Genomic DNA, 20,881 nt, shown 5'->3' with positions numbered 1-20,881 from the left:
CATGGAAATGCATTGGAACGGGACTGGAGATTTTGTCGGAAATAGGCGAAATCCGTTATAAAAAAATCTGATATATGCAATGAATTTTTATTGGAAATGCATTACAGAAAAATCGGTTCTTTTTTATCTGTCCGTTGTGAGCGAATTTCCGATATATCCGAGTCCGATATATCCGAGGTTTACTGTAATTACAACAGTCACTCTTTTTGCAAATGTTGATCTGAAATCGGAGAAGAATATCAACGTCACCGTAGCAGAAGGGAGTGTTGTGTGTCAAATATAGACATTTCTACTGCTGCATCGACTGCTATGATTTTTGTTTTTTTACTGTATTAGCATTAGCAACATGGCGCACAGTGAAGTAATGATGGTTGCATTTATATTATTAAAAAAAAATGCATTCCAAACAAATAACACTTTCATTTGCATTGCGTCACAATGCAACATAATCCAGTCGAAACATAGTTTAGTGTGAGAAACGGTCATCTGCCGCGTTTCTGGGCCATCATCCATAATCTGGAGACAAGCTACGTTGTCCCTATGCATATCTTAAATTGTTTATCATGCAAATGATGACACGCAGGCTGCCCTGCCCTCTCCTAACGGCCCAGGGCTCCAGACTGCAGACCGCGGCCCCAGCTGCAGCCATGAGACTTCCCAGACAGCCTCAGCTGTCCCATTGAGGCACAGGTCTGGCACCCCCCCCCCACAACCTCAATGCTCCTCGCTGATTTCGGTAGCTCCTACAACCATTTGTATGACGGTATTTTTGCAACAAGATACATTGAACTACACATACTGTAAAACATAATCCACTGGAATGTGATGTTGCCAGTGTGTAGGAAGAGATTCCGTGCCTCATCTCTGTGTCAGGCTCGCACTGAGCGGGGAAAAAGAACATGGCAGCGACCATATGCACAACGGGGTGGCTCACTGGCACTGCCAGTCGGCATCCATCAATCTCGGTTGCAGTACAACAGAGGTGGGAGGAGACACAACTGATATGGACTCTTTCTCACAAGCGTGACCGCGTCTTCTTTTTGGACATATAACTGCTCTTTGTCATATTAAAGCATCTTTTTTTTTTTATCAGCCCGGACGGAATGGAACTATTCATAATGTCTGCGTTACACAATATCCAGATACATGAGGCCTATAAATAAATATGTGAGCTGCTGACCCTACGACATCATGTGAATTGTGTTGCATGAGGATCTAAATGAGCAAAGAAAAGCATGTTCAAGCAGCTGACAAGGCCAAGAGGCAAGTGGGCTTCATATGAGTATGTGTGTGTGTGTGTATGTGTGTGTGTGTGGAAGTGTGTAAGCCTTGTGTGCACTCACACAGAGGGCAGATGTTTAACAAACTGCACGCTAATGAACAGCGGTCATTCATTGCAGCACGGAGCTAGTAACTAGCTAACAACTCCAAAACAGCCTCGCCATCTGCAGAACCGCGGATCCCGCTAAATACGGGACGGTGAGCGCACATTGTCGAGCGGCGTTCGGCGCACGTTTAGCACCGAACTGGATTCAAATTAAATGAAACCAGCGCTTCCAAGTCAATCAGGCCAAACTGGCACACGGCGAGGAAATGAATAAACATCTGAATAGGCTTTGCCGCTACAAAATCAAACCCCAGCATGTAAAACCGGCCATAAGAGACCCACGCTTGTTATCACTAAAGGCCCATTGAGTCCCAGTGGACCGCCAATAAAAACCAGCACCATTAACAAGGCCTTAATTACTCAAATCACAAGCATTGGAGCTCCGAAAATGACCGATTTACCTAAAAAATCAACAGAATTCTATTTTTATTTATTACCGGTAAGCTTTATATAGAAGATGTTTTAAGGAAGAGGAGACGTGACGGTGGAATAACGCTGGAAGCAAAGGAGAGCGATGCATCTCTCCACACCACACGAGGACACAGGATCTATGCACATCTGTAATCCATTCTTTCTTTACATAATCTCCTTCTTTGTCTGACTCTGTGTGTCGTTTCTCACTGAAAATGTTTCCGTTCCTCACAATAATTGCCAGGATGGTCGGTCTTTATGAAGGACACTGAAAGGCCTGCAGCAGACACTTCTGTAGCCCCGCCTCCCCCCACACCCACCCAAAGATTTCTTCTTTAACTCCTCCGCGGCGGCCATTTGTGTTTTTTTACCTGTGATATTCTCCTGCTTGGGGATTATTCCTTGCAAGGGTGCAGATAAACAATCCTCGTCCTGCGGCGACACCTGAACGGCCACCTCGACAGGGTGACACGCCCTACGCGGGTGGTGGTGGGTCCTCGAGTGCGAGGACGACGTGGAGAGGGGCGAGGAGAGCGGCGAGGACGGCGGCCTGTCGAGAGGTTTGTCCACGCAAAGGCCGCCGTGGCACTGCCTCCGTTTGTGTTCGATGAACAGGAGGATGTCAGCCAACGGGAAGCGGGACTGGCACTGGCCGCAGGTCAGCAGGTCCTGGTCCCCTTTTCGGGGTTCGCCCTGAGCAACTCCCAGTCTGGGGGAGTCCTGACAATCTTCTTCTGGTACAACACCTGATAGCGGCTCAGCTGGAGGGAAGAGAGGGGGACAGATAAGTAAGCAGAATGTGAGATGTAAACAAATCACGTGGCGTACGCAGACAGCCACGTAGAAACACGGCGAAACAACGACAGAAGCAAAAGAAAGAACTTCGATAAGCTCAGCAACCAGGCAGCCAACGATTAAGTCGCTTGACCCTCTTTATTGTGCTGCCAATCTCGCTTTTTAATGAACCTAACACCTCAGAGAATCAAAAAATAGATTCTAATTTGAGTTCAAGATGATTGGACCCCATTTCGTTAAAAGTGCTGGGATCTCGTGAACCATGGTTAGACATTGTGGGTTGGATGTAGAGTAGGTCCCTGAAGTACCAACACAGAGAGAGAGAGAGGGAGAATTCATCTCGCCACATGGTAAATGACATTGGACCCGCCAACTGGGATGTTGAGATAAGATGTGATGAATTCTTGCCACTGGTTCAACCTTTAATTCCATGTCAGGTCAGACGAGAAGGTGTCGGGGGACTACGCAAGATAGGGTCCGCTACCTGTATGTTGGACTGCATTAAAGATGAGGGAATCCGCTGCTCTTTTGCTGAAGCTTATCTTAACCAGCTTACGCCACGGACATCTGCGAGGTGTGTGAGGTTGGGTTAAGGAGAACCATTTCCTTCAAAACCAAATCATCTCATTTTCGATAGCGAGCAAGAGTGATGTGAATAAGTTGAAAACTGGGAAAATGTAATCTTTTTATTAGGCAACTGCGCCAGAATTTCAAGTGGTTTTGGGTCGGTGTCGTAGTGGGCCACTATAGTCGTAGTGGGCCACTATAGTCGTAGTGGGCCGCTATAGTCGTAGTGGGCCACTATAGTCGTAGTGGGCCGCTATAGTCGTAGTGGGCCACTATAGTCGTAGTGGGCCGCTATAGTCGTAGTGGGCCACTATAGTCGTAGTGGACCACTATAGTCGTAGTGGGCCGCTATAGTCGTAGTGGGCCGCTATAGTCGTAGTGGGCCGCTATAGTCGTAGTGGGTCTGTTTAAAATAAAAACGACAATAAACAGCAGGCTGCAGTCGCTAAATATTGGTACAAGTAAACCGTAGGTCCACTCTACTTTAATATAATTTTATATTTTATGTGTATCTCAATATATAAGTTGCCTGTCGTGCTGTGCAAAATTAAAAAAAAAAAGTAAAATAAATTTAAAGTAAGGCCCTGGGTTGGTCATAAAACCAGGAAGTGTGCTAGCTCATTGCGTCATGTCAGCATTATGAATGCTTGAGAGCTACACAATTAAAATATATGCATACTTAAGTGATTATATATATTCTTTAAATGTTTTCATTGGATACATATGTTCATGAATGAATGTTTAAAATATAGGACATTAAATTCAAAAATGGAAATGGAGCCTTTAGGTGAATACACGTTCCCCATTACTATATTATTCTCTATTATTACCATTTCTACAAACACAACATAATGTATCTCTACTCAAGTGTTAATCTGCATTGCTTCAGCAAAGCAATATAGTAATAATAATAATAAAGTGGCTCAAGTTCAAGTTCATACAGGAGTACAAGCATAGTGCGCCCCCCACTGGCAAACACTATGATAGCAATTTCCCCAACAAATGCATACGTTCTACGAGAGCATAATTGCTTTCAGTCGACCCGGAAGGAACGGGGGCACATTTACGTCAAATACATTTAAGAGAAAAACACATATATGGCAGCAAATCAAGCAAAAAAAAAAATAACTACGTAGTTTTATTTGGCATCGAATAGATTTACTTGGACGCGCGTAAAGGTGCATAGCATATACTGTAGCACTGAAATTCACTGATTCAGTGAATATAAATATATACACATATGCTAATACGACGTAAAGACACATTTATGTCACATTTATAGTGACCCACGCTAAGTAACACCGCGCTGTGGACAAGTGGGTATGTAAACACCACTTCCTGACCCAACCACGGAACAAAACTCTTGCAGCATGGACGGGAATTGTGATTGTTGCACATTTCTAAACACTCCAATCTGGTCATATATCGTCAATAATGCCCTTTCGTGGGTAATAAGAGACCTAGTGGGTTTCATTATACAACACATTCAAGTTATCACGTTGTTTTGACAGCTTTTCGATAAAAAAAAAAAAAAAAAAATTGGACCCCCAACAGTTTGGAGTCTTCTTTCGCGCATAAAATGTCTCACGGGAGAACCCATTTGTAAAAAAAAATAAAAATAATAATAATAATAACATAGCACATGTTCACAAAGAAACAGAAACCACTTACGCGAAAAGTCCCGTTTGCTCAAGTGCTGGGGTTTGCCTTGCTTGCGGCGAGACATGTTGGATCAAGTGGCGGCTTCTCAGCGGAGATCACATTGGGAAATCCAGGTAGAGTCCAAGTGAAAACGTCTTCATGGATGCGTCTGACCGTCCGAGAGGAACACAAAAAAAAAAAAAGCAGCAACGGAGTGAGATGGACACCAAGGATCTCACGCACAACACAACACAGCCAAGGAGGAGTAGCGCGCTACGGGTTGCGTGTAGGAGATCCTCATGACTTTTTGCGCACAGAGAGAGTGGTGATGATGATGATGATGATGGGGCGCTCAGTGAGAGAAGACCCCCCCCGACCCCCCCCCTCTTCTTCCCTCCTCCACCTCCTCCCCTCTCCAAACCCTGAGCTGCAAGTTCAAGTGTGGACGTGACGTTCCCGCGAACTTGAACGTCAGGAGATGGGCTTAAAGTGAGCCTGGAAGGGAAAAGGTGGGCAGGGCCAAGGCGGCCAGTGGGCGGGACCACCCAACACATGCACCAATGGGCACTCATTATGGGCTACCTATTGAAACCGAGGTGGGGGTGCAGCCTGGTGACACGCCAGTGGACAGAGGATGCAGGGGGGCTGGACTAAGACTAAGACTAAGACTAAGACTAAGACTAAGACTAAGACTAAGACTAAGACTAAGACTAAGACTAAGACTAAGGTTTATGATAGTAATAAAGAACACTGTTGTGATGTTGTGAGGTTATCATAAATACTGTAAGACTATTGCCATTACACAAATTCAGAGTAATCCACAACCCAACTCTATTGGTTATACTTGTACAGCAAATGTAATTGTTGAATAATTTCTAATTTTTTGTTGAATAATCTATATTTATAGCAATTGTATGTATTTTTATTGTACAGTATGCAAACAGTGTAAATAAATTCTATTAAGTAACTGAAAGTGTTGAAAAAAACTTCCTTATGTAAAATGCATGCAAGCAGTCATAATAAAAACCCACAATGTAAATAGTACATAATAAATAAAGCACAGTGCTAACTATTGTATATGATATGTATATATAATATTATTGCATGCATGCCCTGTAAATATGTAAACAAACAGTATAAGACAAGCTTATTGTGAGGAGTTTTATTATATTTTAAATAATATTTGTATGGGGCGGCACGGTGGTCGAGTGGTCCACCTCACAGCTAGGAGACCAGAGTTCAATTCCACGCTCGGCCATCTCTGTGTGGAGTTTGCATGTTCTCCCCGTGCATGCGTGGGTTTTCTCCGGGTACTCCGGTTTCCTCCCACATTCCAAAAACATGCTAGGTTAATTAGCGACTCTAAATTGTCAATAGGTATGAATGTGAGTGTGAATGGTTGTTTGTCTATATGTGCCCTGGGATTGGTCGGCCACCAGTCCAGGGTGTACCCCGCCTCTCGTGTTCACATTTTTGTCTTTCTTTACAGTCTTTATTATGGGAAAATGATGAACAAATGAATGACACTAACCATGATGCTTCCACTCTATTGAAATGCATACAAATATATATTACAAGCTATTGTATATACTGTTAATATACAGCATGAAGTTATTATCCAAAATGTAAAGTGGATTGATTATTGGAGGATACTTACATTCCATATTGTATCAGCATAATTAAAAAGTGTTGATTTATTTTTTTTAATTTCTTTTATTTCTGGTCATAATGTAGTCTATATTATATTCATGTAAGATAGTTGCATGCAAGCATTCCTATGAAGTCATTATGCAAACCCACAGTGTTTGTTACAGGATACACAATGTAGGTAAATTACTTCCATCCATCCATTGTCCTCACTAAGGTCGCAAAGGTATGCTGGAGATAATCCCAGCTGACCTTGGGCGACTGGTGGCCAGCCAATCACAGGGCACATATAGACAAACAACCATTCACACTCACATTCATACCTATGGACAATTTGGAGTCGCTAATTAACCTAGCATGTTTTTGGAATGTGGGAGGAAACCGGAGTACCCGGAGAAAACCCACGCATGCACAGGGAGAACATGCAAACTCCACACAGAGATGGCAGAGGGTGGAATCGAACTCATGTCTTCTAGCTGTGTGGCCTGCGCACTACCCACTCGTAGGCCGTGCAGCCCTATTTCGCAATATGTTTATTTTTATTATTATTTTGTTTGTGATGGCATTAGCTTGGGTTGAAACTGTCAGGAATTGCCAAAAATGTGATATGGAAGAATTGATTAATTGTTGGGGGCGATCCGGATCACCGTCTGGATACAATATTTTTTCAAGGATTCTTTAGATAGGACCAATTTTGCATGAAACACCACAAAAAATGGTAAGGGCACTTGAAAAAAGTACACAAATTCCCAACAGTTCTACAAAATATCAAAGACTGATCCATATAATGGAATAATTCCAGATACTATGATCCAGAATTTGGAAAAAATAGGGGACCTTTGGCATTTTCACCATCGGAAGACAACAAATGAAGATATAAACATGCATCCAACATAATTAAGACCGTGTGGAATTGGCTGAATATTCAATTATTATATAAAACATAAAATAAAATTAAAAATAGGTGTTTTGCATGATTGTATTACTTGATATTTTGGCGCCATCTAGTGTCTTGTCAGTGAATAAATATAAATCTTCACTCAATAAAGGGGCATTTTAATTACATTTTTCAAATAATTAAATCTATGTATATACAAATATTTTATGGTTGATGATTTTGATTCAATTTATCTATAATAAATATTTGTAAAATGGGATAATAATGATGATGATAATAGGAAGTTTTAAAAAGTATACAGTATTTAATCTTTAAATTGAATGTGGTATTTGTTGTTTAAACGTGACGCCACTTTAATATAAGGTTGTAGTACAGGGGTGGGCAAACTACGGCCCGGGGGCCACATGCGGCCCACCAAGCGTTTGAATCCGGCCCGCCAGTTGCTTTCTAAGTAACTTCAACTTTTAACATACAAACTGGCAACATGACTTGCAAGTCGGATGTCTGATTTAGTAAAAAATAAACAACAAAACTGTCAAATTAAATGACATAGTTTGATGTGGTGTGATGTTTAAAGTGGGTTAGGGTTAAAAAAGGGTTAAAAAAGGGACATGAGAACATACAACTGATATAGGATAACACTTTTACAGATAAAATTAGACAAATAATTCAAGGAAAATGATAAGCATAAAATAGTGTGTGTGTGTTAAATATATGTTCTGGCCCCCCAGACAATTTTGTTAACTCAATGCGGCCCTCGAGTCCAAATATTTGCCCACCCCTGTTGTAGTATATGGGTCACTCGGAGTTTGTCACTTGTGTAGTATTATGTAACCGTATCATGTTCCGCAAGTAACACGAGCCCACAGCGCCATCGTGAGGCCAAGACGCCACAACGTTTACTAGGGTTGGGCGGCACTAACCACTGAAAGAAAGAAGCACCAGCAGCTCCAGTTTGGTCCAAAAAGCGAGTACATAGCGGATGATAATTACCCTCACAGCAGCTGGTGAGTCGAACGGTTCCAAATGTTTTCCTGCCCTTTGGTCCTGATGCGAGAGGCTCATTTCTCCGGAAGGATTGTGTTGAGATGAGCATCGCTATTACGAGAATGCTAGGCTTTAAATGTCAACCATAAACGGGCAAACAGGCAGCGTTCGTGAACGGATTAATTTGTTTTAAATGAGCCTGACTGTAAATCATTGGCGGTTATGCGTAGGGATCAACACATCGTTTCCGGATTAAACACTGTAATTAATTGTAGTGTAAATAACACTACACGGCCACGTATAAACAGTGACATCGGCGATCTGATGTGGTTATTAGAATAGCTTGTTTCTCTACGGAAATTAGCCCCAGCACAAGGCTAATTTGAAGCCGCTGTCATTGGCTGACTGGCCCGTCAACTGCCTCCTCCTCTGCGAGCACAATTGGTGTGTTGTCATTTCCAAAGGCGACTTTCAGCACATCCGAGCACGTAAATGTGTGGTCAAGCGTCTAAGAGGACATCAACCCGCTCAAGCCACGGCACAGAGACTGTGGAATACATTCCTCCCAAGAGGAGCGAGGATGTCAAGTTGGGGTGAGATGATACTCTTAAAGGAGTCTCGGTTACTGTATGGCCAAACGTCCGGAATTATTGCCCACTATTGCCGCCATGAGTCAGCAAGGCCTGTTGTGATGCTATTGCAGCAAGTCTGTATGACTGTGTTGAGTCCGTGTGCTAATGTGATATTTGTGCAGAGAAGATTTACAAAAGTTGCATTTTTTTTGGATTAAATTATTATTTCGGGGTGAAAACAATATACCACAAGAGGTTTTTGTTTGGTCAGAAAATTTGTTCCATTTACTTTTTAGGCAATATTGCGACTTCCTGTGGACCATGTGACTTGTAGACTCATTCATTTTCTACCGCTTTTCCTCACGAGGGTCGCGGGGGTGCTGGAGCCTATCCCAGCTGTCTTCGGGCGAGAGGCCCTGGACTGGTGGCCAGCCAATCACAGGGCACAGATAGACAAACAACCATTCACACTCACATTCATACCTACGGACAATTTGGAGTCGCTAATTAACCTAGCAACTCCACACAGAGATGGTGGAGCCAAGGGTGGGATTGAACCCTGGTCTCTTAGCTGTGAGGTCTACGCGCTAACCACTCGACCGCCGTGCCGCCAACTTGTAGACTATTCCATTCATTCATTCATTTTCTACCGCTTTTCCTCACGAGGGTCGCGGGGGTGCTGGAGCCTATCCCAGCTGTCTTCAAGAGAGAGGCGAGAGGCGGGGTACACCCTGGACTGGTCGCCAGCTAATCACAGGGCACATATAGACAAACAACCATTCACACTCACATTCATACCTATGGACAATTTGGAGTCGCTAATTAACCTAGCATGTTTTTGGAATGTGGGAGGAAACCGGAGTACCCGGAGAAAACCCACGCATGCACGGGGAGAACATGCAAACTCCACACAGAGATGGTGGAGCCGAGGGTGGGATTGAACCCTCGTCTCTTAGCTGTGAGGTCTACGCGCTAACCACTCGACCGCCGTGCCGCCGACTTGTAGACTATTCCATTCATTTTCTACCGCTTTTCCTCACGAGGGTCGCGGGGGGTGCTGGAGCCTATCCCAGCTGTCTTCAAGCGAGAGGCGGGGTACACCCTGGACTGGTCGCCAGCCAATCACAGGGCACATATAGACAAACAACCATTCACACTCACATTCATACCTATGGACAATTTGGAGTGGCTAATTAACCTAGCATGTTTTTGGAATGTGGGAGGAAACCGGAGTACCCGGAGAAAACCCACGCATGCGCGGGGAGAACATGCAAACTCCACACAGAGATGGCCGAGGGTGGGATTGAACCCTGGGTCTCTTAGCTGTGAGGTCTGCACGCTAACCACTCGACCGCCGTGCCGGCGGCTTGTGCAGGACACTTACATTACAGTTAATCTTATTGTGCATTTTATTTCCTAGGAGTAAGTCCTCTAGTCCACCACAGTTACCGTTGGGTAAATGTCATATTTTCAGTATCATCAAAATGACTGCACAAACTATTCAAATTATTGATTTTTAATTAATTATCAATTTCTACCGTTAAAACATAGTAACCGCATAAATAAACAACATAAAAACGTACTGCTCGGTATAGACAGTCCTTTCGGGAAGACAGAGCTTCTGTTTCAACAATTGAAACAACTAGTTGATTAATCGATGGTTAATCCAATTAATCGGCAACTAATTTGATAATCGATTGTTTTTTGTGTATGTATGTAAATGGTGTAATGTAAAAGGTTGCAGACCCAGCAACTAACTGTAGGTGTTTGCTTCATATTAAAACGATCAATTGACACAATCGACTAAAAAAATCAATCGATTAATCAAAAAAATTGTGTGCTGATGTTTGCTTGGTCACAAGTATATGTAGTGTTACCAAACAAATGTACTTACCTAGACTTTTCATGCAGACATAGACTTGTATTGGACCTGATTATACTATGCACAGAATGACTGTACATCTGTAGTACCCTTTTTTCAGCAGGATGCAATAAAGGTCTAAGGTGATCTTGAAGGGCAGATATGAGTCTGACATCTTGGTTCTTGGTGAGTGGCGGTGGGACACGCCATCGTCTCCCCAGAGAGATGATTTTTGTGGGGAGAGACGACTGTGAACTCATGCTTCAGGTAAAAATGAACTACACTCAGCTGTGGCTTTATTGGAATCCGATGCATTGAGATGATCATGGTTGGCAGTGATGGGCTGGATTTGGTGTGATTTAGTCCCGCAGTGTCGACAAGCAACATGCGGTCATCAACTACGAGGAAGATGCAGATGAACACAAAGTTAAGGACCTGGGGAGCTTAAATGGGGTAAGTTTTGGTCTCTAATGATTAGTTATATCAAATTTAAATGTACAATTGTTGGCTTCAATTCGGGCCGCACGGTGGACGAGTAGTTAGCATGTAGGCCACACAGTCAGGAGATCGGGATTCGATTCCTTCCACAAACTTCCAAAAACTGCTAGGCTAATTGACGACTCTAAATTGTCCATAGGTATGAATGTGAGTGTGAATGGTTGTTTGTCTATATGTGCCCTGTGATTGGCTGGAATAGGCTCCACCAAATATTTACAAGTATTTATAGCTACAAATATTTAATCAAATATAGCATATCTTTCAGAAGTATTATGTAAAGCTACTGATTTTCATTGATTTTTGTTCTAAATGTTACTGTAGACAAAGTTTAAAAACAAGTTTGGCTAAACACATAGCACAGGGGTGGGCAAACTACGGCCCGGGGGCCACATCCGGCCCGCCAAGTGTTTGAATACGGCCCGCCCAATCTTTCAAAAGTATTTAATTTAAACTCAACATACAACCTGGCATCATGGCCTGAGCCAACCTTTTGATGGTTGTATCAATTTCGTTGTTTGACATGGTCTGTTGTTTACAAAGTGCTCCTGAAAAAAGAGACACAAGCACATAATAATAATAAAAATTAAAATAATAATTATTATATTATTATTATAACTATTATGATTATTATATTTATTATATTAATGCTAATTATTATATTTATTATATTAATGCTAATTATTATATTAATTATATATAATAATATTGTTATATTATTAATATAATATTAAATAATATTAAATAATATTTTTTAAAAATAAAAAATAATATTGTATATTATTTGCATATTTTACACAATAATAATATAATAATTATTATTTTAATTTTATTTTAATTATTATAATATTTTATTATTTTTAAAATATTTAAATATAAATATAAAATAATAAATAATAATAGCAGATTGCATGACAATTTTACAGATACAATAATACCAGGTGGACTGTTATGTGTAAAATATAGAGTCTGCCCCCCCCCCCCGGAAATTTTGTTATATCAATGCGGCCCGCGAGTCAAAAAGTTTGCCCACCCCTGACATAGCAGCTACATAGCTGTTAAAAAGTACGGTATCGATATCGGCCAATATTTGCTTTAGAATGACGATCCCTTCCGCCAATCAGCTCCGCCCCCAGCTGCAAGCATTCAGAACAACCATATCTGCCTTGTGTGGGACTTCCTGTCTTTGCGTGGATCGTGACGAATGAGTGTGTGTGCATCACATGTGCACGCTAATTGTCCAGCGGACCGGAATATAATATAACCTGCATTTTACAGACTGTTTTTTTTTTTAGGAATGTTATGTTATATTCGGTTCAGTATGAAACAAAATAGTTTGTATTCTGTAATATTGTCTCAGCAACCTTGTTTTTGCTTGCAGACCTTTGTCAATGATGTGAGAATACAGGAGCAAATATATGTCACGCTGAAGATCGATGACAAACTGAGGTTTGGTTACGATATCCTTTGAGCGTGTTCTTGTGTAGTACTGTAATATGATTAGTGGCACTCTTCTTACATTATAGATCACGCTATTACCACAAGCTTCTCGCTATGCAAACATCTCGTTGTCATTAACCTTAACTTGTCCCACATACCAACTTGTTTACTGTGGTTCGTGGAGAGCTACTTATTCCTGAGGAAGCCCTAAAGGTGAGAGTAGCTGCATATATTATACATTATGTGGAAAAATCACAAGTTTGTATCTTAATTGGTAGGTTCCATTCACAGCAATCATTGAATGCTCCTGTTTAGTTGAAGACTAAATAGGACAGCTTGAGCCTCTGTACTACAATAAACTGGATGGATGAGAATATTCACAGACAATGATGTATTTTCATGCATACATTTTTACCCAAAACATATTCCAGAATTTCCAAATGGTGTATTTTTTTGACTACCGTCAGCTCACCCAGCTACTCGTTTCTCCTCTGTCAGCACGAGAAGTTCAGTAGTCAGCTTCAGCTCAGGAGGCCTGTAGAAGGCGAGTCGTCAAAATCAGAAGGCAAACCCTCCGAGGCATCAGTACCTGTGTGCGAGGGAGCTTCTTCTAATCCCCCAGAGCCCAGCAAAGTTGAGGAAAAGATGACAGGTTGGTAATCGATGAAGTACCATGGATACATCTCAGTGTTATTCCATGTGTATCACTCATATTGTAATGGTGATGCTTTCATTTATTATTATGCATCCAAGTTATATTGGGATTCACAGTTCAACGTGTCCAAAAAAGGAGTAGAAAGTAGTGGAATTATTCTTGTTATCCTCTTAATGAGAAACCTCAATTAACATAAAACGGATGGTGCAGTTCCCCAGTCCAAGATCAAATGAGATATCTTCATGTTGCCAGGCAATAGTTGGAACCTACTAACTAACCATTACTGTGCAGACTGTGAGTTAACCACCCTTAGCGACTGTATATTGAGGTTGTGTCTTTTAAGGAAACCATGTCTCCATGTTTTCCTCCAGTTTTCGTTTCTGCTGTTATTTCCATGTTGTCTGTTATGCACACGTCACTCTACTCACCTGCGCCGCACAACTTTTCTTTCTTGTGTTCTTTTTGCTGTCCCTCCTCTGCAAGCCCAAGTGACACGTGTGTGTGTGTGTGTGTGTTCCTCCAGGGGATGTTGCGGTGTTACACAGGGGAACGCCACTTTATGGACAACCTGCCTGGTGGGGAGATGGGGATGATGATCACCACCCTGGAAAGACTGAAGAAAAGAATTTGAAGCGTGAAAAAGCTCAAACTGGTAAAATAATACTAATTACATTATATTTTACTTTTATACTAATGTACATTATCTCATGATAAGTGGTGCTTACATTCAGGGTCAAGTTTCATTTCTTACCTTTTAAACTATTTCAGGTTAATTGATTTTTACTTGGGCTGTCGATAGATTAAAATATTCAATCGTGACTAATCACATATTGTCTGTAGTAGTTAACTCATAAACAACGCATTTAATCACAGATAGAAGTGTTATTGATAATAACTAATTGATAATTTTAAAGCATCAACATGAAACTGGATAATAAAGCTCAACACAAAATGATCCTCAAGGTACAAAAAACAAACAATGTACAACAAGTAGGCATTAGTAAGGTAAACTGTCCATCATTCAAATGTTTATCTTTCTCACGAATCGTAATTGTGACTAAAATTACAAATAAAGGTTTGCAACAACACCCAACAATAAGTGAAATGAATATCGACGACTCAGTTAGTTTTTAGAACTAGGTCTTCATAGTTTATCCTTGACATAGACATACACACAAACACTCTTTTATACACACTTTATCACTTTTCTCACTCTGGCGACACTTTCAACATGCAACTTATATTCTGTCATCTTTGACCAACACATGCATTAAACAGAATTTCATTGAACTTATTATTAACACGTTCATTTTGACAGGCCTAATTATTAGTAATCAGCATATTGTATGCAAAGAGTTGAGAGGGCTAAACTAAGTACTAAACGCATTTCATTGTTTTATATCTACCAGACACCAAGAAGACTGCAGACAAGTCAAAGTCTGCCCAGCAACTAACCTCCACTCAGGAGCCAAGCTACTTTGAAATCCCCACCAAGGATGGTCCCTCAGCAGGTAAAGCTGGCGCTGAGGGCCCATCACATGACCAAGAGGTCGGTACTTCATCTGGGCATGCATCCTTCACCATTGAATTCGATCCTGGAGCATCAGGCAAACTTACGGTCAAAGATCGAGTGGCAAAAATGGGCCTAGATACCAAACCACGTCCGAAAAAGGGAGTGGGGGAGGAGCTGAGTCCACTTCAGACAGCCATGGTGGCAGCAGAGGTCAAAGTAGCAGATTGGCTGGCCCAAAATGAGCTGCCTTTGACTCTCAAAGAACCAGCTGCAGAAGACGGAGGGGAAAGTGTAAAGAGTGATGTACCTGTTCAGCTGAGGAGTCTGAAAGGTGCGTACGTGCGCCACCATTTTTGTCGCATGCGCGACTGTATAAAATATGACTAAAAATGCCGTTTTATATGCCAGACAGCAAACATGAGGACGGAACGCAAAGCGACTCAGAGAACGCACTTGGTGAGCAACGCAGGGCCGCCGCTCTCGAGGAGCGCACGTGGGGGCTTTGGAGCGGACCAGGAATGAAGATCAGGGAAGGGCGAGCTAACGTACCAGAGGGACTCTTTGCAGAGGAAGAAAGCCCGGCACGCCGTCGCAGGTCTTCCAGTACAAAAGTACTCGGCTTTGTGGAAAGGCAACATGGTGTGCCAGATCCACCGAGTAGTCGTGATGAGTGCTACCACCACGGAGATGACTGTAGTGACAGAGGGACATACACCATTGAACTGGAAAATGGAGACCATGAAGAAGAAGAAGCTAGAAAAATGATTGACAAGGTTGGAATTTAAAAAAAAAACAACAACTTCACATCCTATAGTTTGAAGTACAAGGTGTCCCAAAATACTTCACATCATTTTAAAAGCAATTATCTTGAAAACTACTAAGTCCAGCTCAATGCTGACCGGAAAACAGAACAAAAATAATCATTGTATGAAAATTTCAACAAGAATTAACAAAATTATTGGCCTGCAAAATGATGTCGATTTTTTTAGGACACCCTGTATTACTGTTCACTGCAATTGGTCATTTTTTTTAATTTTCATATATATTTCAGGTATTTGGTGTAGATGAACTGGAAACCGTGCATGTGTCCAGAGGGGGAGTTACAGACCTGCGAGAGACGCTCCCTTCCCAGAGATTTGATACCAGAGACAGTGGAAAACCTGCATGCATGGAAACAGAGGTACAAAAACACTCATTTTAATTACCGTGAAAGTGTGAAAGTATTGTTCTGTGTTATTATATTTTTCCTGGGTTTTTTTACATTTTTGTTTTAGTTTTGCTTGTGGGCTCAATATGAGTATAACCCAAAATGTTGAAAATGGATTCGGCTCCAATGGTAATGGTAATGGTAATGGTAATGGTTTTATTTCATTTGAACATGCATCAGATTACAATTGAATGCATCCCATAATCAGTTCCCAGTTCCACATGTCCAAAAGGAGTAGGAAGAAGCAAAGCTTATTAAATCCTACCCCTCCATCTGGTACTTTTACAATCAGTAACTGTTACATTTGTTCACTTCCTGCTTTCCATAATACAGTTTAAGGTTTTTTATTTTTTTGTTTTGTTTTTTTATAATGCACCTCGTACAGAAGTACTAGGTGATATGAGCATCCAATGACATAATGTGTACCATAGTAAGTGTCAATATAGTGATATATATAGCACATCATGACTGGTTCAAGACCATAGTTTGATTCCACATACTGAAATGCTATGGCTAGCATAACATAGTCCTAGCATAGAAGTGTTTCAAATGTACTTCTTCCCTGAGATCATATTTCTCCTCTCTTGTAGAGAAGTATTGGATGACATTTTTAGGTAATTGGTTATTTTTAGCCTTATGCATTATTTTAGCTGTTTGGAAATGAACTATATCCGCAAGTTTAAGTATTTGTGATTTTAGAATTAAGGAGGTTAGTATGTTCTCCTACTGACCTTTTTTGTTGTATCTTTTGTATAACTCAAGTGAGAACTGATTAACCGTGCAAAGGTCTACATTCTTATTTTAGATAATTTTGCTATGTAATCCTGGTACATGCTGCCTTTTTCTAGGTACTGCCCGAGGAGCTCGTGGTGGGTGGTCCTCGCTGGGTCTCGCAGTGGGCTATTCTTGCCGCCAGCCACATTCGGACAGACCCGGAGGGATCGGGTGGCGAGAGTCACAGTTTAGTAACCGACAAAGGTACTGATCTTAAGTGTCACCGAGAAAGATGATGATTTGGTTTGGACACATTTGGTTTATGTGGCTAGCAAGCATTTCAACCAGTTTTTTCTAGAGTTCTAACATAGCTTATATTGTTATATTATTCTAATATCAGCAGACGTAAGCGAATCCAGCCATTCCTTCGGCTCATCTGGTCAAAAAGAACGAAAAAGAAGAACTCTACCACAGGTGCCCGGTGAGGAGGTTGCGCAGGGAAGGCGGACCCCGATGTGCACAGATTTGGGCGAGAAGCAGGACACAGAACCGCAAGAGAAAGAAAACCAGGCTGAAAAGATTGTTAGGGGGAAGAACGCTCCTGGTCATGGCAGCCCTAGTCGCTCCGTGTCAGCCAGGTCACAGGACGGTAGTCACGGGAGATCAAGCCAGACGAGCGCAATGGCCAAGCTACCCCCTCGTCCAAAGACTAGCGGCGAGAGAAGAAAGGAGGAGGTACAAAGGAGGAAAAATGAAGATGAGAAGATCAGGGACAGTAGCGGAAAACCCTTTTTGAGACAGGAGAGCTTCACTGTGGAGAAACCGAGTTCCAACGTACCCATTGAGCTCATACCTCGCATTGATGGGAGCAGACCCCCGAGTCGGGAGGCCGGCATCGACGGAGCCACACTACAGAAAGACTCCGAGGCAGTTGCGGCATTTTTAGAGGGCACCACATCAGACCAAGGCGATCCACCAAGTCAGTCCATTGAAGGTTCCATGTCTCCCGAGTCCGACGTGGACACAACTAGTACCGTCAGTCAGGCGGATGGAGCTAGGAAAGTGGTTCAAAAGCGGCGGATTCTAGTAGGGCAGCAAAAAGAGAAAACCGTAGTCTGCTCCAACAACAAAGGCCCAGCTTTTGCTCGAGAGACTCAAGACAAGAAGCTTAAGAGCAGAACACCAGGTCCTCAGCAGCCGTGGACCTCTCTGGACCTCACAGATGATGATGTCAATTCGAACTCACTTCTCTCCGACACCCAGCCCGCATCCACACAGGAAACCCGAGGTTCACGTGCTAAAGTCCAGGCAGGAAGCACAACAGTGGGAGCCAGCACCAAGTCCAGTCGGGCTAAGACCACCCAGCCCCCTGCTTCTCTTCCAGCCAGTAAAACTACAAGTGTCCCAAAACCGAGACCCACAAGGGCATCCATACTGAGGAGAGCTCGACTTGGTGACTCAACTGACACCGAACCTGCCGATCTGGACAGGATGTCTGTGGCCTCCGAGGCCTCAACCACGAGCTCCACATCCAGAACGGAGATGGCAAAAAGGGGAATGTCTAGGATAGAAGCTCTGGCGCAGCCAAGGAGGCCAAGGGTTGGCTCCCCTTCAGCACAGAGTGATTCTGAAGCCACTGTGACCAGGAATAGAGGATTTGGAACCAGGAGTACTGTCGGTGAGTTTGCTATTCGACAAGGACTAAGAGGGTGCGGTGTGTCTTCAGTCGCTGGACCGAGGGCCAGGGCTAACAGCGCCTCCAAGCTGCCAGACAAAAGTAAAACCACCTCTTCTCATGGGAACGTTACACCAGCAGGTGAGTAGAAAAATTAAAAAATTAATCTGTCACAAATTATATTTTATATATGATTATTAACGTTACATTTCACTGTCATAAATGTGAAGTACTACCTTTTGTTCTTTCCGCAGTCAGCACTCGATGGCGCCGTGTGCCCGTAGACTACGCCTCCACCTCAGAGGATGAATACGGTTCCAACCGCCATATGTCCAAGCAGGGCCAGGCGCGGCTGGTTCTATCCACACGGGTGGCCCAGCTAGGAGGCTCGGGGCCAACCCCTCCCAATCCCGCTGGACTCAAGCCACAGTCTAGAGATCAGGACGAATATATGAGAGACTGGACAGCACACAGTGAGGAAATAGCCAGGTACGGAAAGGCGGTTTTAAAATGTACTATGCTTTCAAACCCCACGAGTAATACTAGCCACTGTTTGTAATAAAAGTCAAACACGAGAGGGATTGGACTCTTAATTAATTCATACATGATCGCTCTTTCGTGGTTGACTACGGCCTGTTATTAGTATAAAAAAATATTGCAAGACAAGTTATATTTAGCATTCTGGTCAATAGGCATCAGTAATGTTACTTTGATGAGACACGACATTCTGTCCAACGTCATAGAGAGAAAAAAGGTTCTCCCGTTCCATGTGGAAGTGGTAGATTTTTGACTTCATACTTTGTCCACACTCCATTTTAAACACTTTGTTAACTAAGTAGTCAACTTGGTTAGCTTGCTATGCTAGCGACAACCATCTCATTTGTCCCCGCAGTGATCCCTTAACCTTTGCCATGTGGTGTAAACAAAGAATAATAGGAGTGTAAAGGTGACAATAGGGGTGCTGTTTCATGTCTAGAGGGTTCTAATGTTAAATACTGTATTTAGAAAGTCATATATTACATTTAAATATATATTATAAATATATAATATATATTAAATGTAATATATATTAAATTTAATATGAATATATTAAAATAAATATATTCAATTTAATGATTTAATTCAAAATTGCGGAAATTCATTTAATGCGGTCGGGTCTGGAATCAATTTACCGCTATAAACTAGGGACGACTGGACAGTCATCCCTCATTTAATTTCCACGATATAAGATTCAATGTTAATAAATGGAATATTTTCATAGTTAGAGCATAGAAAATCTGTTTGACTTTCCAAATATGATTTTTAACATTATTAGAGCCCTGCAGATATGAAATAACACTCAAGTCATCTTTACAATCCTGTTATTGTTTACACTACATTGCAACTCCTATACTGCAAGTACTCCAGATAGCCACCTAGCCTCATGTTGATTTTTTCCAAACATAAGAAGCCAGTAAATTTCCCACTTGTCATGTCAGACATGCCGTGGCAAACCGTGAGGGAGTAATAATCAAACTGTGATATTGCGAGAGATGACTGTATATTAAACTGATAAATGTCGTCACCATGTCATTGGACATTTGTATTTAATCAACAGGATCAGCCAGGACCTGGCCAAAGACCTCGCCATGCTTGCACGAGAGATTCACGACGTAGCTGGTGAAATTGACACAGTGAGCCCAGCAGCCACTGATTCTGGAGTCTTGGTATTGTCATAATATTTTCAAGTACAGCAAAAAGTTGATTCAGATTCAGATGCTCTGTATGTAATATAAATGCAAATGGGGCAGATCCCCCCGTCAAATCATTGGAATAACCTGAATCTGTATTATTGTGTCCAAGTTGAAGGAGCACGGCTGTGATGACAGCTTGGACAAAGGGGGTCCCTCCACAGATCATAACAGCATCCTGGAAAGTAACGGGACGTCGGTTGAACTGAGACCGAGATCTTGTACGTCGCAGGGGTCTCGCTCCATTCGCCGACAGACGTGGAACAGAGACGAGGTGAGTTTCCGTACACCTGGACTACTGATGTTTTTCAACTGTGGACAGGCAGCAAAACAATCAATCACAACATGCAATCACAAGCAATATTTCAATAGATAATACATTTATGAAGTGGAGGGCACTGATGTTAATGTTTGCATTTTTAGCATGATTTAAAATCAACTGACCACTAGAGGGAGCACTTTATATACACAATAAAATGTGACAGCAGTAGCTCAGCTTGTAAGCCAGAAAGTAGATGCAGACACAAGGGAATTGAGATTAGTTGTTGGAGTATGCAGCAGTCCCTTTGAGCAAGGCACCTGTATGTGTAATAGTTGTATGTGTTGGTGATGAGTGGTGCAAAATAAATAAATAGAAGTAATAATTTAGATTTAACATGAGCTTAGTTGTAGTGGTAGTTTAAAGC

The 20,881-nt window shown here is 42.1% G+C and overlaps 2 protein-coding genes and 1 long non-coding RNA gene across 14 annotated transcripts in view; 1 reads left to right on the top strand and 2 right to left on the bottom strand.

Annotated features, from left to right (window-relative positions):
- LOC131110505 (B-cell lymphoma/leukemia 11A-like) overlaps window positions 1-9,093 on the bottom strand; it is a 57,078-nt gene extending 47,985 nt beyond the window's left edge. The window contains exons 1-3 of the mRNA XM_058064007.1: window positions 8,340-9,093; window positions 4,832-4,970; window positions 2,170-2,559 (exon numbers count right to left, since the gene is read on the bottom strand). Of these exons, the coding sequence (XP_057919990.1) occupies window positions 2,170-2,559; window positions 4,832-4,886 (445 nt within the window). The 5' untranslated portion in view covers window positions 4,887-4,970; window positions 8,340-9,093. The remainder of the gene's footprint in view (window positions 1-2,169; window positions 2,560-4,831; window positions 4,971-8,339) is intronic.
- cep170ab (centrosomal protein 170Ab) overlaps window positions 8,226-20,881 on the top strand; it is a 17,724-nt gene continuing 5,068 nt past the window's right edge. The window contains exons 1-16 of one of the 7 annotated variants that reach the window (XM_058061126.1): window positions 8,335-8,353; window positions 8,798-8,926; window positions 10,891-11,033; window positions 11,130-11,219; window positions 12,643-12,724; window positions 12,859-12,914; window positions 13,200-13,353; window positions 13,880-14,008; window positions 14,766-15,200; window positions 15,278-15,642; window positions 15,921-16,049; window positions 16,925-17,054; window positions 17,191-18,606; window positions 18,720-18,954; window positions 20,063-20,171; window positions 20,308-20,469. In XM_058061126.1, coding sequence (XP_057917109.1) covers window positions 10,929-11,033; window positions 11,130-11,219; window positions 12,643-12,724; window positions 12,859-12,914; window positions 13,200-13,353; window positions 13,880-14,008; window positions 14,766-15,200; window positions 15,278-15,642; window positions 15,921-16,049; window positions 16,925-17,054; window positions 17,191-18,606; window positions 18,720-18,954; window positions 20,063-20,171; window positions 20,308-20,469 — 3,597 coding nt within the window. In that variant the 5' untranslated portion in view covers window positions 8,335-8,353; window positions 8,798-8,926; window positions 10,891-10,928. Of the gene's footprint in view, window positions 11,034-11,129; window positions 11,220-12,642; window positions 12,725-12,858; window positions 12,915-13,199; window positions 13,354-13,879; window positions 14,009-14,765; window positions 15,201-15,277; window positions 15,643-15,920; window positions 16,050-16,924; window positions 17,055-17,190; window positions 18,607-18,719; window positions 18,955-20,062; window positions 20,172-20,307; window positions 20,470-20,881 lie in introns of all 7 variants that reach the window. The other 6 variants (XM_058058722.1, XM_058057892.1, XM_058059490.1 and 3 more) reach the window with 6 other exon arrangements.
- LOC131114400 (uncharacterized) overlaps window positions 20,093-20,881 on the bottom strand; it is a 20,977-nt gene continuing 20,188 nt past the window's right edge. For all 6 annotated transcript variants that reach the window (XR_009123736.1, XR_009124243.1, XR_009122219.1 and 3 more), the window contains one exon: window positions 20,093-20,507. This is a non-coding gene — a long non-coding RNA (uncharacterized LOC131114400). The remainder of the gene's footprint in view (window positions 20,508-20,881) is intronic.

The sequence above is a fragment of the Doryrhamphus excisus genome, chromosome 1, assembly GCF_030265055.1.
Source record: "Doryrhamphus excisus isolate RoL2022-K1 chromosome 1, RoL_Dexc_1.0, whole genome shotgun sequence".
In the NCBI taxonomy this organism is placed as follows: domain Eukaryota; kingdom Metazoa; phylum Chordata; class Actinopteri; order Syngnathiformes; family Syngnathidae; genus Doryrhamphus; species Doryrhamphus excisus.
The sequence above is the reverse complement of the archived record's forward strand: the minus strand, read 5'-3'. Positions and strand labels throughout refer to the sequence as shown.